Raw genomic sequence first — 15860 nt, forward strand, 5'->3', positions numbered from 1 at the left:
ATCCAGAAACTGGTGAACATGACACGTTTTCACCAATTAGAAAAGAGAAGCTAAGAGGCTGAGAAGAGATAGGGCCAAGAAAACAGGGAAACATTTCAGTACCAGGGACAGCGGTTCGCGTGTTTGTTTTGGTTTTTTCTCTCGCTGCAAACCTTCCAGACCCAGAGGCTGATGGAAGGTTATTCAGGGGTCTCACCTACCCTCCTAGGGCCAGCACACTCCATCTTCTGCATATAGGGCTCCACAGGCAAGAAAGGACCCAAGGAGAAAGGGCTTTGCCCCTATTTTACATCTCCCTGCAGCCCAATTTCTTGCCAATCATGCCTAATTTCTCTCAGTCTTTATGGCTGATTTTCGTAGTGCTTCTCCTTTCCCTGAAGACCTTGGGAGATTCTATTCAGAAAATAGAAACACCAAAAAAAAAAAAAAAAAAAAAGTGGAAAGACAAGGCATGTATTGGAAGAAGACATGGGCATCAAATATAATCAAAAAAGGATAAGTACACACAATTTATAAAGAGAGGATGTTTGTAATATATCCCAATTACAAGTTTTTATTCTGGTAAAATTACATAACAAAATTTACCAACTTAACCATTTTTAAGTGCACAGCTCAGCGGCATTCAGTACATTCACATTGTTGTGCAACCATCCCCACCATCCATCTCCAGAACTTTCTCATCTTCCTAAACTGAAACTCTGTCCCCATTAAACACTAATTCCCCATCCCCCTCCCCCAGCCCCTGGAACCCACCATCTACTTCCTGTCTCTGTGGATCTGACTCCTCTGGGTCCTCCTATGAGTGGAATCATACTGTATTTGTCCTTCTGTGTCTGGCTTATTTCACTGAGCATCAGGTCTTCAGGGTTCATCCATGTTGTAGCAGGTGTCAGAATTTCTTTCCTTTGTTGTCCTTTTATAGATGGACCACATTTTGCTTATCCATTTATCTGTTGATGGATATTTGGGTTGTTTCCACCTTTTGGCTGTTGTGAATAATGCCGCTATGAACACGGGTGTGCAAATATCTCTTCGAGTCCCTGCTTTCAATTCTTTTGGGATATATACCCAGAAGTGGAATTGCTGGATCATATGGTAATTCTATGTTTAACTTTTTTTAGGAGCTGCCAAAGTGTTCTCCACAGCGGCCGCACCATTTTACATTCCCAACACATTTAAATGTTTTTTAAATGCTAGAAGCTGTCCTCAGCTCTGCCTGGTGCCCCTTCCCCAGGGCTGCAGGGCACCTCTCAGGCCTGGGGCGGGGACCCCTCCCCATCACCAGGCCCAGCTGGTGGGAGCAGCCGCGTAGTGAGCGCAGCCCAGCAGGATGCAGCTTTAATTAGCTCCAGCCTGGGGCGGAAGTGGTGCCCACGGAGCTCTGCACAGGGGGTCCTCTTCGGGGGAGGCAGAGAGACCATGGGGAGGGAGCTGGGCATGGAGGACACAGGACTCGACAGCATCAAAGAGCCAACGATGGTCTCATTTCACAGACAGTGAAACTGAGGTCCATAGGGGTTAGAGAGGCAAACCCAGTGCTGGGGCCCAGATCCCTATGTCCATCCCAGGGAACTTGCCTGCATCCTCTAGCCCGCCTCGGGCAAACATCTTTCAAAATATCTTTGATCTCATTGGCCTTTCTCTGGGCGCCTCCCTCTGCTCGCTCCTCTTCTGTGTCTGTCTCTCAACCTTTCTTGTCTCTGTGGCTCTCACGCTTCTCACCCCCCGCCCCCACTCAGGACTTCCTCCAATCACACCCTCTCTCTGGACCACTTTAGGGCCGGCCCCGCCCCTTGCCTCTCCTGATTGGCCCTGCCCTTTGACGCCACACCCCACCCGTGTAGCTCCGCTCCCCGCCCCTTGGTGGGTCCATCCCACCGCACCCTCGGACCATCCTCTCTGATGGGGGAAACTGAGGCCCACACAGGGGCAGCGTCCCATCCGAGGCCACAAAGCTGGTTAGTGGCAGAGTCACTGTGCTCGTCATTCCAGTGTTGAGGCCTCTTCTGACTCCCTGGGGCTGCTTGTGCCCTCCCCACCCTCCTCCCTGGGGCAGCAGCTCTGTCCCCTCTCCCCTCCCCCACCTCGCCCCGCTTTTTAGCATCAGCCACGGATTTAATTAACAGCGGATTCTCCTCTCTGCCTTTCCCTGTCTCACCCTTTGGGAAGTGTACGTGTGGGAGGGGAGAGCTGAGCTACTCCTACTGCCCCACACCCAAAGGGGGCTCCAGCCTCCTTTTCTCTTTTTGTTTTTTAAATTGTAGTAAAATACACATAACATTAAATTTACCACCTTCATCATTTTTCCTTCTTTTCTTTCCTTAAATTTTTTTTATTGTGGTTAAATACACATAAAGTTGACCATTTTAACCATTTTTAAGTGTGCAATTCAGTGGCATTAAGTATACTCCCACTGTTGTGCAACCATCCCCACCATCATCTCCAGAACTTTCTCATCCGCCCAAACTGAAACTCTGTCCCCATGAAACACTAACTCCCCACCCCCTCCCCCAGCCCCTGGCCCCCACCATCTACTTCCTGTCCCTGTGGGTCTGACTCCTCCAGGGACCTCCTGTGAGTGGGATCACACAGTATTTATCCGTCTGTGTCTGGTTCTCTCACTGAGCATCACATCCTCAAGTTCATGTATGTTGTAGCATGGGTCAGAATTTCCTTCCTTTCAATTTATTTATTTGGCTGTGCCGTGCGGCATGTGGGATCCTAATTCCCCAACCAGGGATCGAACCCTCGCCCCTGCAGTGGGAGCGCGGAGTTTTAACCGCTGGACCGCCAGAGAAGTCCCATTTCCTTCCTTTATAAAGCTGAGTAATATTCCATTGTACAGGTGGACCGCGTTTAGTTTATCCATTCGTCAGTCAGTGGACGCTTGGGTTGTTTCTGCCTCTTGGCTATTGTGAATAATACTGCTGTGAACATGGGTATACAGCATCCTTTTCTCCTAACACCCCTTTTTGTCTCCCCTCCAGGCTGTGCCTTTCTCACCTACTGTGCCAGGGACTCCGCCATCAAAGCTCAGACTGCCCTACACGAACAGAAGACCTTGCCCGGGGTGAGTCCTGGGTGCTGTCTGGGAAGGGAGGGGACACATGGAGGAGATGCTTTCGGCCTGGGGAAGGCTAAGGCCCTTCCTGGGATCAGCTGTGAAGCCCACGTGCCTCTGGACTCAGAAAGAGGCATAAGGAACAGGGAGACAGAAATCATCACCAGAATGAGCATTTCTTGCGTGCCTACTGCATCCCATGCTGTATACGTCACACCAGGGTGGTTGTGTGCCGTGCAGGCTGCATACTGCACAAGGGCACCTGACTTCGCATGTGAGTGTCATTGGACTGAAACCTGAAGGATGAGGAAATATTGGCAGGGCCGAGGGACAGCCCGTGCAAAGGCCCTGGGGCAGGACCGGGCCTGGCGTGTTGGAGGAACAGCGAGGAGGCCCGTGCGTCTGGAGCAGAGTGAGCGAGGGGGAGAGAGGGAGGAGGGGAGGGCAGGGAGGTGAGAGAGGCAGATGTGCAGGGCCCGTGGGCCTCAGGGAGGAGCCTAGACCCTACCTGTTTCTCACCATAAAAAGGGAAGGGGTTCTCTTTCCCCTTGTCCTTATGGAGCAAATGAAGCTATGGCCCCTTAATGTAATAGTTCCTCCCCAGGGAAGGCTGGCCCAGGCTCTGTCCCTGCTGGTCTCTCTTATCAGCCCTGTCCTCTTTGGGTGGGCAGGAGGTCCCTGCCCCCAGTAAAGGATGGATGGTCCCCCTGAACCAGCCAAGCCAGGTCTCCAGTGAGAACTGTGGCACACCCCCCCATGAGTTCGGGGGTGGGGGGTCTCCCCTTCCCTCTGGAAATCTCAGGGACCCTTCAGCCTCAAGGGGATTCAGCGGATGCTTTGGTGGCATCATGCCATCACTGCTGGGAACCTGGGCACAGCACGGCTGACAGTGGACAATCTGGGGTTTGCCTGCCAGGGACATGAAGCTGTGGCATGGGTTTGACTCAACTCTGAACAAGCATCAAAATGTTTGGGAGGGGGTGGCCTCAACCTTATCTTGCAGAACAAAGAGCCCCTCTTTGGAAGGTGAAGTGGCAGAGGCAAGAGCATACGCTCTGGCGGCCACATCAGTGGACTCCTCATTCAGCTCCCACCTGTTTTTGCTGTGTGACAGTGAGCCAGTAACTCAACCTCTCTGGTCTTCAGCATCGGAAGAGTATAATGTGGTGAAACTGTAGAGAAGGTCATGGAGGGATTCACAGAGTAGGTGGCATCTGAGAAGAGACTTGAAAGATGAGAAGGCAGGGCATGCCAGGAGAAGGAGCAGGACATGCAAAGGTGACTTAGAGCCTGTGGAATAAACACCATCCGGAATTCACTCTTCTCCCTCCCTTGGACCTTCTGCCAATACCTCCCCAAACCAACTGGAAACTGGAGGGCAGGTCCGTCCATACAGGTTAGCGTCAAGGGGCACAGTGGAGTTCTGCGGACTGTATTAGTTATCTCCTGATGCATCACAAATTACTGCTCAACTTAGTGGCTTCAAAAAATCAGCATTCGTTGTCTCACAGTTGCCAGGGGTCAGGAATTGGGGCGTGAGTTTGCTGCATGGTCCTGGCTTCGGGGTCTCTCCTGAGGTTGCAGTGGAGTCGTCAGCCAGAGCTCGACTGTTGGCTGGAGGCCTCAGCGTCTCTCCCCGTGGGCATCTCCCTCGTGCTTGCTGCTTGAGGGAGGGGCCTCGCAACAGGGCTGCTGGCTTCCCCCAGGGCACGTGATCGGAGCGACTGTGAGCCAGGAGGAAGCCACGGCGCCTTTTATGGCTTCCTTTCAGAATGACACACTCTCATTTCTGCCATATTCTATCCTGGCAATTTGCCAGGAGCCAGGGGGCCTTGGGGAGGGACACCTTGGAGGGACAAAGTTTGGTAGTGGATTTGTCCAAGTTCTGGCAGCCAGCAAGCAGCAGAGCAGGGATATGACCTTCATGGTCTGACTGCAGACCCCATGCTAGCAACAGCCCCAGTGCTGTTTCCCTATCCTTCCATATCCAGTGGACCTTTTTTTTTTTTTTTTTTTGTGGCATCAGGTCCTGGCTGGAAGCTCTGACTCTCTGTCCAGAGAAATCAATACCCACATGGAGATTTGCCAATGTTCCTAGCAGTTTCCCTCCACCCCCATCAGCTAAGTCCCTCTTCCCCATTCCCCTGCGCCCATTTTCCTGATGGGATCACTGAGACCCAAAGCCAGTGCCTTTGGCTGCCTGAAGCCTCAGGGGCCTGTTCCCTCTGTGTTGGGGGCTACAGCTGGGCTCTGGCAGACGGTGGAAGAGCCAGGAGTCAAGGAGCCATCCCTCCCTGTATGCCCCACCCCTCTTGCCAGGCTGGTCTCTGGTCCGAGGCCTCTTCAGGATGTAAAGATGCCAGTTGCCAGGGGTTCATTCTCTGTGTCAGGCTCAGGGCTCTCTGTCCTCCTCTCTCTGCTCACTCTCCCAGCCCATGGATCCAGTTCTTTCATCCATCTATCCAGCCACCAGCAAACTTTCATTGAGCACCTATGCTGCACTTCTCTTGCCAGCTCTGTGTGCAGAAATCACCCCCTGGTGACTCTCCCAGGCACCCCAGACCCAGCAGAGCTCAGACTGGCCACAGCATCCCCTTTGAACAGGTTTCTCCTCCTCCCTCCCTCCCCCATCCCCCCCCATCCCAGCCATCCCCACATCCTGCTCTCCAGAGCCTCTCCTCCATGTGTCACCCCTCCCCCCACTTCTGTGATCCTGTGGGTTCACATCCCAGCTCCACCCCTCCCAACCTGTGTGACCTTGACAGTGTCTTTCCTTCAGAGGCTCAGTCATCCTTGTCTCCAAAATGGGCATCGCCAGGTCCATCTGACCAGCCTGGAGAGAGGGTTGTTAAAAAATGTGGGTACAAAGTAGATTCCATTTTTGGAGATGTTAAGCTTTTATATTTTGGTCTCCGGCAGCCCCTAGTTCCTAGAAATTCCTCACTCCCCAGATACTGAGGGACTGGAAAGAACACCAACCTCTAGGTCATGCTGAGAACGTGCGGGAAACTGCCTTCCTACCTGGAGAATCTCTACGCTGCTTTCAAGGCGACCCCTGTTATCTCCTCCCTCTGCTCATCCCTGACCCCTCGGGGCCGGGGGTGTCTGCGTCTGCCTATGTCTCCCCCTAGATTGGGGGTCCCTTGAGAGCAGACCCTGACTTTCAGGATGGGAGTAGATCCGGGGGTGTAGACGTCTCCTAGGGCCACTCTTAACAAGGCACCACAAACTGGGTGTCTTAAAGCAACAGAAACTTACAGTCTCCCAGTTCCAGGAGCCAGAGTCCAAGATCCAGTTGTCAGCAGGGCCGCCCTCCCTCTGCAGGCTCTCAGGGAGATTCTATCCCAGGCTGTCTCCCAGCTTCTGGTGGTCGCTGGCAATCCTTGGCTTGTAGACGCATCCCTCCAATCCCTGCCTCTGTCATCACGTGGCCTTCTTCTCTGTGTCTTCAGCTCTCCCATCTCCCTCTGCCTTTCTCTCTCTCTCTTTCTCTTTTTAAAAAATATTTATTTATTTATTTATTCATTTGGTTGTGCCGGGTCTTAGTTGCGGCTCGCTGGCTCCTTAGTTGTGGCATGCAAACTCTTAGTTGCGGCATGCAAACTCTTAGTTGCGGCATGCATGTGGGATCTAGTTCCCTGACCAGGGATCGGAGCCGGGCCCCCTGCATTGGGAGCGAGAAGTCTTTTTTATTTTTAATTAATTTATTTTATTTTTATTATTTTTGGCTGCGTTCGGTCTTTGTTGCTGCGTGCAGGCTTTCTCTAGTTGCGGCGAGCAGGGGCTACACTTCGTTGCGGTGCGTGAGCTTCTCATTGTGGTGGCTTCTTTTGTTGCAGAGCATGGGCTCTAGGCACGCGGGCTTCAGTAGTTGTGGCTCGCAGGCTCTAGAGCGCAGGCTCAGTAGTTGTGGCACACGGGCTTAGTTGCTCCGCGGCATGTGGGATCTTCCCAGACCAAGGATTGAACCCGTGTCCCCTGAATTGGCAGGCAGATTCTTAACCACTGCGCCATCACAGAAGTCTCTGCCTTTCTCTCTCTCTATTTTTTTTTAATAAATTTATTTATTTTTGGCTGTGTTGGGTCTTCGTTGCTGCATGTGGGCTTTCTCTAGTTGCGGTGAGCGAGGGCTACTCTTCGTTGCGGTGAGTGGGCTTCTCAGTGCAGTGCCTTCTCCTGTTGCAGAGCACGGGCTCTAGGCGCGTGAGCTTCAGTAGTTGTGGCACGCAGGCTCGGTAGTTGTGGCTCACGGGCTCTAGAGCGCTGGCTCAGTAGTTGTGGCGCACGGGCTTAGTTGTTCCGCGGCACGTGGGATCTTCCCGGACCAGGGCTTGAACCCGTGTCCCCTGCATTGGCAGGCGGATTCTTAACCACTGTGCCACCAGGGTAGCCCCTCTGCCTTTCTCTTATGAGGACACCAGTCATTGGATTTAAGGCTCACCTAAATCCAGGATGACCTCGTGTCCAGATCTATCACTTAATTACATCTCTAAAGATGCCTTTTCCAAATAAGTTCCCATTCACAGATTCCAGGGGTTAGGACTTGGACATATTTTTAGTGAGGACAGCCATTCAACTCACTACAAGGGGTGACCACAAAATGAAGAGCCAGATATAAGGGCCACCGTGGGCAGCATCTCAAGGGAGAACCAGGTGATCTGCGTTGATGACCTCGTGGAGGGCAAAAAGGGTGGCTTCTTGGAGGGGGATGCATTTGAGCTGAGTCGAGCAATGGGGAGGATTGTGGCAGATGGGGGTGGTGTGAGCGCGGGGTGTACCAAGACTTGGAAGCAGGAACATGCCTGGCCTGCTGAGTGCAAGGACATGTGAGAGCCTGACGGACGAGTTTACTGCCCCCAGGGACACTGGGCAATGTCTGGGGACATTTGTGGTTGTCATCACCGGGAGTTGCTGCTGGCATCTTGTGGGTAGAGGCCAGGGATGCTGCTCCAAACCCTACAGTGCCCAGGGCGGCCCGCCACGATGGAGAATTATCCAGCCCCAAATCAACAGTGCTGAGGCTGAGAAACCCTGTTTAGGAGAATAAGGAGCTGGTTAATGTTCTAGAACGGTGCTAATAGGAATAGAATGCAAGGCATGTATAGCATTTAGATTTTTCTGGGAGCACCATTTAAAGAGTAAAAAGAAACAGTTGAAATGAATTTTAATGCTATCTTTTATTTTAACCCACTATCTCCAAAATCCTATCAAGAGGCAGTCAGTAGGGCCCACGTAAAGCTTACTAACGAGATAGTTCACATTCCTTTTTTTCATCCTAAGTGTTCCAGAATCCGGTGTGTTGATTGCACACTTCTGGTCCATCTCAAGTGGGACACTCAGTGGTTATCAGAGATGCTCGATCTGGATTTGCATTTTATAAAATTGACAGTTGAAAAAGTAGATTCACTTGCCCAAATCGTCCTAAACATACTTAAAGGTTTTCCAAGAATGAAGTCAGCTAGTATCAGTTTTTAGACTTAGGTTTACCTTTATATTAATTTTAAAAGAAATAAGTTCATTTATTTATTTTTGGCTGCGTTGGGTCTTCGTTGCTGCGCGCCAGCTTTCTCTAGCTGCGGCAAGCAGGGGCTACTCTTCGTTGCGGTGCGCGGGCTTCTCATTGCAGTGGCTTCTCTTGTTGCGGAGCACGGGCTCTAGGTGTGCGGGCTTCAGTAGTGGTGGCTCGCGGGCTCTAGAGCGCAGGCTCTGTAGTTGTGGCACATGGGCTTAGTTGCTCCGAGGCATGTGGGATCTTCCCGGACCAGGGATGGAACCCGTGTCCCCTGCATTGGCAGGCAGATTCTTAACCACTGTGCCACCAGGGAAGTCCTATATTAATTTTAACTAAACACAATTAAACACAGTTCCGTGTCTCGGTCACACAAGCCACATTTCAAGTGCTCAGTAGCCACATGTGGCTGTTGGCTGCTGTACTGGATGGCATAGTTCTAAAATGTTCCAGGCCAAGGGTCAGCGAGCTTTTTCTGTAAAGCAGAAATGTATGGCTTTGCCGGCCATACAGCCTCTGTCACATCTACTCAAAGTGTAAAACAGTAACAGATGACAAGTGAACAAATGGGCGTGGCTGTGTGCCAATAAAACTTTATTGACAACAATAGATTGGGGGCCCGAATAGGGCTGTAGTTTGCCAATCCCCATTATAGACCACTGCTGTCCAATAGAACTTGAAGGTGGAAGTGTTCTCTCTGTGCTGTCAAATAGGGTGGCCACTAGCTCCGTGTGGCTATGGAGCCCTTGAAAAGGGGCAAGAGTGACACAGGAACTGAAGTTTTAATGTTATTTAATTTTAATAGATGTAAATTTAAACTTCCAATGTCTACATGTGGCTAAGGGCTACCATACTGGACAGTGCAAATCTAGAATGTTCTAGATCAGGGATCAACTACTGCTTTGGACAGCCCAGACCCAGAATGTTCCAGACCAGGGCTCAGCCACCATATTAGACAGTGCAGACCTAGAATGTTCTAGGCTGGGGGTCAGCTACCATGTTAGACAGTGCAGACCTAGAATGTTCTAGGCTGGGGGTCAGCTACCATGATAGACCGTGCAGACCTAGAATGTTCTAGACCTGAGGGTCAGCTACCATGTTAGACTGTGTAGGCTAGATTGTTCTAGAACCAAGAGCATGGTGCAGTGTCATCATACATCTAGGTTAGGGAGTTCTCGGTCTCTCTTTGACACCTGCTCACAGTTGGGGATGGGTGAGGAGTCTCAAGCAATGCCCTTCTCTTCTTGGGCGTCAGTTTCCCCAGGGTTATCACTGTTTCCCAGCACTGCCGGGGCACCTCATCCATCTGCCATGTCAAGGGGGCACCAGGGCTGCTGCTCACCCCATTTGACAGGTGGGGAGACTGTGGCAAGAGAGAGGAAGGGACTTGTTTGAGGTCACCCAACAGAGTGAGGACTGCAGCTCCACCCACCCAGTTCCACAGACCTTGAACCTCTTGGCTTCTCTGGCTCAGTTCCTGCAAGCTGGCCCCCTTCCTCCCTGGAGGTGAGGGCTGATGTTTGATAAAGAAGAAGGAGGTGGCTCGGGGCTGGACCCTGGGGACGGAGGGGCCCCTGGGGGCCACCTCCTGACTGGGGCAGCATTCTGTGGGAGTAGAGCCTGGCTTAAAATTTTTTTTTCTTAAAATTTGAAAAATACTGCACACTTAGAGAAAAGTGCATGCAACCCAACTGATTACAAAGCAAGCACCCTGTTACCACTACACAGTTGGCACCCTGGAAACCACCCCGTCCCATGTCCCCAAGCCCAAGCCCCTCTCTTCTGTTGGAGGAGCTGCTGCCCTGACTTTTACGGTAACCAACCCCTGCTTTTCTTCTGGTACCGCGCCCGTGAGATTCAAAGCGCTTTGCACTTTATCATCGCTGTGTGGTATTCCATGGCTGGGACACACCATTTATTCGTCCACTCTCCTGCTGGTGGACATTTGGGTTGTTTCTAGTTTTGCTGTTAAGGCATAGAGATCCTTGCCGGTGTTTTGTCTTTGGTGGACACATGCCACGTTTGGGTCAGGTGCATACCCAGGAGTTCCGATCCCTGAGTACACATATCTTCCGATTCTGATGAGCGAAGACGCTGATTTGGGGGGTGAGCCTCCCTGCCTGAGAACACCCGCAGAAATGGAATCAGCCTTTCAGAACAAGCGCTGGAGGCTTGCTTGCTGATCGCACGAGGAGGCATGGGGGCTACTGCGCAGGAGACCCCCTTGCCTGACAGCGGCAGCTGAGCACAGGCGTCCGAGCCCCCTCCCAGGCGTCTCCGCCAGAGGATGGAGCCTCGGCCGGCCGCAAGAGAAAGCCCACCCCGCGGGCTCACGTCTCCGCGCATGCCCGCGCGCACCGCTGGGGAGTCGGGGCGGGGGGGCCGGGGCTGGGTTGCGCTAGAGACAGACAGCCACCATCTCTCCTGTCCCCGTGTGTGTGCGCGTGTGTGTGTTGGAGGAGACGCATAAAGCGGACACTTCTGTTTTTCTATCTCTTGATGACCCAGGGGGGAAGTGGTCCCCGTTGTTTGCCGGCTCGGTGCATCTCTCCCTGCCCTGGCAGAGCCCAGGCCCCCACCCACCATAATGCTGCTTTCTGCAGCGAGTGACCCACCCACTCCCACTTCCAGTTCCCTCCTCGAGTATGACAGCGGCGTCCGTGGGGGACGCAGTTTAATCAAATCTCAGCACTCTGGAATAGGACCCTACATTGAATAAGAGAATCCCAGAATAGAACCCAGAATGGACCGCAGGACCCTGGAATCCACGCTGGGTGGATGTCTCCGATTCCCGCAGGGGTTTCCTGCTGGCTGTCAAACCCCAGGACGGGGTTCCTGCGGATGGAAGGGACCCCCCCTCCCCTCCTCACACCCCCACCCCTATCGACAACAGGCAACAGGTCCAGCTCCCGCCTCTTGGACGGTGAGGGGCTGGGCCATGTGAGGCAATGCCATCTCTTTCTTTGTGAAGGCCTTGGGGAGTGAGGGATGCCCCAGACCTGGTGGCCGCCCTGCTGCTCATCTGAGCACTCTGGAAAAGGATGAGTTTGTCCAGCTATGAGTCCCCCAACAGGCCCCTCCTGAAGCCCCTTCTGTGCACACAGGGGTCTCTGAAATGGTCCCTTTGCACGATCCACCCCCATATCCCATGACTTGGCTCAGAGTCAAGCCAACCCTGAGAATGGGCGGGGGGGCCCCAAAGTGCCGAATGTCTCATGATCTGGCTTCCCCAGACCTCAGTCTCCTCGTCTGTAAAGTGGGTTTGCGGAGTGTTTTGAGGGTCCTGTGAGGTGACACAGACCAGATGCTGAGCACACACTTGGCAAATAGATGCTGAGTGAATGAACGCAGGGTCCCAGGCAAGTCGAGCTGTGGGACTCTGGCCAGTCATGTCTCTTCCCGAGCCTGTTTTCTCCCGTGAAATGGGGACAGTGCAGACATGCCTGGCACGAGCTCTTGGGTTACTTCCCGTGCAGGGCGCTGTGCCCAGCACGCCTGCCCCACTCTTGCCAACAGGACAGGAGTCTGGAAACCATAGGTCTCGTCTCGTTTCATCTCAGTTGTCATTGGTGGACCCTATGCTGGGTCTTTCCCCAGAAAGACCAGAGCCCCTCAGCCCTGACTTCAGGAGTTCATCCCAAAGAGGGACGGTGTGTGTGTTGGGGGATGTGTCACCATCAAGGCAATGCCTGGGCAAAGCAACCAAAGCAGATGGGGATGGAGGGGAAGGCTTCGGGGATAGGTGGCATTCAAGGGGCTTGTGGGGCGAGGATGGGGTGTACAGGGGTGCATTCCAGCCCTGTGTCCTCGGGGTGTGGGAGGAGGAGGGGGCAGGAATGGCTGGGACTGAGCAGTAAAGGTGCCTCGAATGCCAGGATGAGGAGCTGGCACTCTACCCCAAGGGCAATAGGGAGCCAAGGCAGAATCTAGACCAGGAGAGGGGCTTGGTCTGAGAGGTTGGGCTGGGGCTTGGGTGGGAGAGGAAGAGGCTGGAATGGTAGCCCAGGCGGCCCAGATAGGGGTCCACTTGGCTTCCTTAGCCTCCACACCATCCAGAAACCACCCAGTTGGGGCTTTCCCTGGGCCCCCACATCTGAAGGCATAGCTTTGCAAATCCAGGAGAATATTTTGGGCCCCAGCCTGTCTACCGAAGAACCTTCCTGCAGTCCCTCCCCACAGTGGCCTCAGTTTCCCCATCTGTAATATACACAGGTCAGACATACGGGACCCTGTTTTCCCAGTGGTGTATGGCTTGATTGAAGTCACTCAGCAAAAGCTAGGTGGCAGAGCAAGAAGTGGATTCCAGCCACTTAACGTATGCCCACCCAGAGCCCTATCCCATCTGATCCTTGGCTGGAGGAATGTCTGGGTCCTCAGAGGCCCCTGAGGAAACTGGCAGTAGGTCTGACCCCTGCTTCTGATTTCCTCCTCTCTCTTTCTGATTTGCTACCTGTAAAAGGGGCATGTTCCCATCTCATAAAGTTGTTTGGAGATTAAATGAATCAGTGGACGTAGGTATTGCTCCAACATGCTCCCCCCGCCCCACCACCAACTCCTATTTATACTTCAAAACCCACTGCAGATTTTCCATCTTCAGTGCACCCCCAGGATGATAGCCTTTGGCTCTTCATTGTTCTCGGCTCTAGGCTCTCCCAGCACTTGATCCTTCCCTCTGCCCCAACCCTGACCCCATGAGTCTGGAAGTGTCTGCATATGCCTCTGTTTCCCCCTCTGCCAGACTAGTAGGTTGCTCCCTGAGGCTGCAGAATTACTCAGCATGAGGCACACGGGAATGTTGTTGAATAAGTAAAAAGAGGAAGGGAGGGGGCAGGGAAAGGGTGCGGTGATGGGGAGCCAGAGAAGGTGGAGGAGGGAGGAAGGGCACTCGGCAGAGACCTCGGTGGGACAGATGGAGAGAGGGAGCCGGAAGGAGGTGGGCAGAGCCAGATGGGCGGGTTGGGGTGGGGGGGAGACCCAGCTCTCCCCTGGCACGCCTCCTCCCGGCTTGGGCGGGCAGCGCGCGCAGGGCCCGGCCTCTGGCGGGCGGATCGCCTGGGCGTTGGGCGCGGAGAACGAGGCGCGGAGAACGAGGCGCGGAGCCCGGAGCCCGAGTGTGCGTGCGGCGTATGCGCGCCCGTGCGCCCAGGGCCAGCCGGGCGGGAGGCGGCACATGGATGCCAGCCTGGCGCGCGTCTGCAGGCCGGTGGGTAAGGCGAGGCGCGGGTCCGCGGGGTGTGGATGGCCGGGCCTCGCAGCCTCGGCTTTCGAGTGGGCGACTAGAGAGGAAGGGGCTGCCCACCTGGCTTCTCAGAGCCAGACCAGGACCACCCCCCCCACCCCCCCGCCGACCTGACCCAGGAGGGGGAAGGGGCCTCCCAGTCGGAGGCGGAAGGTCCCAGGCTCTGCAGCGGGTGGGGGAGATGGGAAGCAGGTAGCCAGGCCGCGAGAATGGGGTGGGGGTGGAGGATGCCGTGATGGGGGCAGGTTCCCTCCCTGTGGTCCCCCTCCCTCGCTCCCTCCCTCGGCTCATCCATCTCCAGAAGATTATATTTAAATATCTCTTTTGTGCAAGGCAGGAGCTGGGCTCGCCCCTAAGAGGCGGTTTCCATGGCAACAACAATTGCCAGCTTCCGTGTGGTGAATCAGCGTTGCCATGGCAACCCCATCCTCATCTGTCCAAGGTGCTGGGGGTGGCGGGGAGGAGGTGAGGGCCAGCGGAGGCGGGTGAGAGGGGTGGGAGAACGGGAGGCTGGAGCCCAGGTGCCCCCTCCCCGCCACCTCCCTTCACCACCTCAGTCTGCCCTCAGCCCAGAAACTGGTCCCATCGGTTGAAATAATCTCCCCTCCCGCCTCCAGCTAGAGGGGTGTGGCACCCAGGTGAAGAGGGCCCAGGGTGTGTGTGTGTGTGTGTGTGTGTGTGTGTGTGTGTGTGTGTGTGTGTATGGTGGGGGAAGGGGGATGTGGTTCGGCCTTTCCCAGGTGGTCAAGGTTCCTCTGAGGGTGTGGCTGGGTGGCAGGAAAATTGGGCTGGGGGAAGTGGGGGCCAAGAGGGGAAAACAGAAGCCTCTCTGGTCTGGGGCTCCCAAGGCTGTGTTCACATTGAGGAGGCCCATATGTGCCCCAGACACACACTCAGAAAGAGGGAGAGTATCAGAGCGGGAGGGGCTCACCGAGGGGAGGGGAAGCAGAAAAATAACCTTTCCAGGCCTTGATTTTGACATCTGTAAAACAGTGTAAAAATTGTGCATCTTTCTGAAAGCTTGCTGGGCAGCTGCACTGTGATTTAAAAACATGTTTATCAAGCACCTCTGAATGGCTGTGGGGATCTACTCCGAGACTGTCTGACCTGGGAGGGGGGGCTGGGACCAGTACTCGTTCCAACCCCAGGCCTGGTGCAGAGGGACCAGGTGCCTTTCTATGCTGGTGGGTGTTGGCCACTTCCTTCTGGTCAGTTCTGTTCAGCAAACTCCTCTGATTCTCTCCTGTACCCTGCCCTGAGGGGTGGGGTTGTGATGTTATGGTCTCAGTCTGGAGGGAAACAGAGCAACACATAGACACTTCCTGCCCTGAGGCAGAGGGAGGAAGGGACCCAAAAAGGTGGAAGGATTGCCTGCATGGGGGCTTTTGAGCTGGGTTTTGAAGGATGAGTAGGAGTTCACCAGAGACACCGGGTTGGGAGGAAGATTCTGTCCTAGAATCAATAGAGAAGCAAATGCCACCCAACCCCACATCCCTCAAATCTGTTCTAAAATATTCACATTAGCTCATACCCCTGGCTGGGTAAGTTGCAGGAGTGGGGGTTAGAGAAGGATTTCTTCCACTGAACAGTTCACTGGTTTCTTCCATTTTCAGTGCTGGGAGTGGGGGACAGTGTCCAGAACAATAAGTCCAGATTGCAGGCCAGTCCACTGAAGTATGACAGTTCCCCCAACTTGAGGCTCAGGGAGCTGGCCAAAAGTAGCTGCCTTGGTGTATCAGTCAGCTACTGCTGAGTAATAAACTGCCCCAACCATTTTATTTGTTCATGATTCTGTTGGTTAACAAGCTCAGGCTGGGCTTAGTTGGGCAGTTCTACTGCTTTGTCCTGAGTCATTCATGCAGTTTCAGTCAACTGGGGCTCAACTGAGGCTAGCTGAGCCAGGACTCCCATGCGTTGTGTGTCAGCAGGGCATCTCTGTGCATGAGATCTCCTGTCTTCCAGTAACTCGCCTGGATTTGTCCACCTGGCAACCTCCATGGTTCCAAAAAGGCAAGTTCTCTTGAGGGCAAGGCTTGGAACTCTCACAACTT

At 53.9% G+C, this 15860-nt stretch overlaps 1 protein-coding gene across 9 annotated transcripts in view; it reads left to right on the top strand.

Annotated features, from left to right (window-relative positions):
• Positions 1-15860, top strand: part of CELF5 (CUGBP Elav-like family member 5) — a 64947-nt gene that overhangs the window by 17874 nt on the left and 31213 nt on the right. For all 9 annotated transcript variants that reach the window (XR_014241715.1, XM_082381245.1, XM_082381246.1 and 6 more), the window contains exon 2: positions 2988-3070. Coding sequence is in view for 7 of the 9 variants with exons in the window: in XM_082381245.1 (XP_082237371.1) it covers positions 2988-3070 (83 nt within the window). In the remaining 2 variants the exon portion in view is untranslated. The remainder of the gene's footprint in view (positions 1-2987; positions 3071-15860) is intronic.

The sequence above is a fragment of the Balaenoptera borealis genome (genome assembly GCF_965194805.1).
Source record: "Balaenoptera borealis genome assembly, chromosome: 2".
NCBI lineage: Eukaryota > Metazoa > Chordata > Mammalia > Artiodactyla > Balaenopteridae > Balaenoptera > Balaenoptera borealis.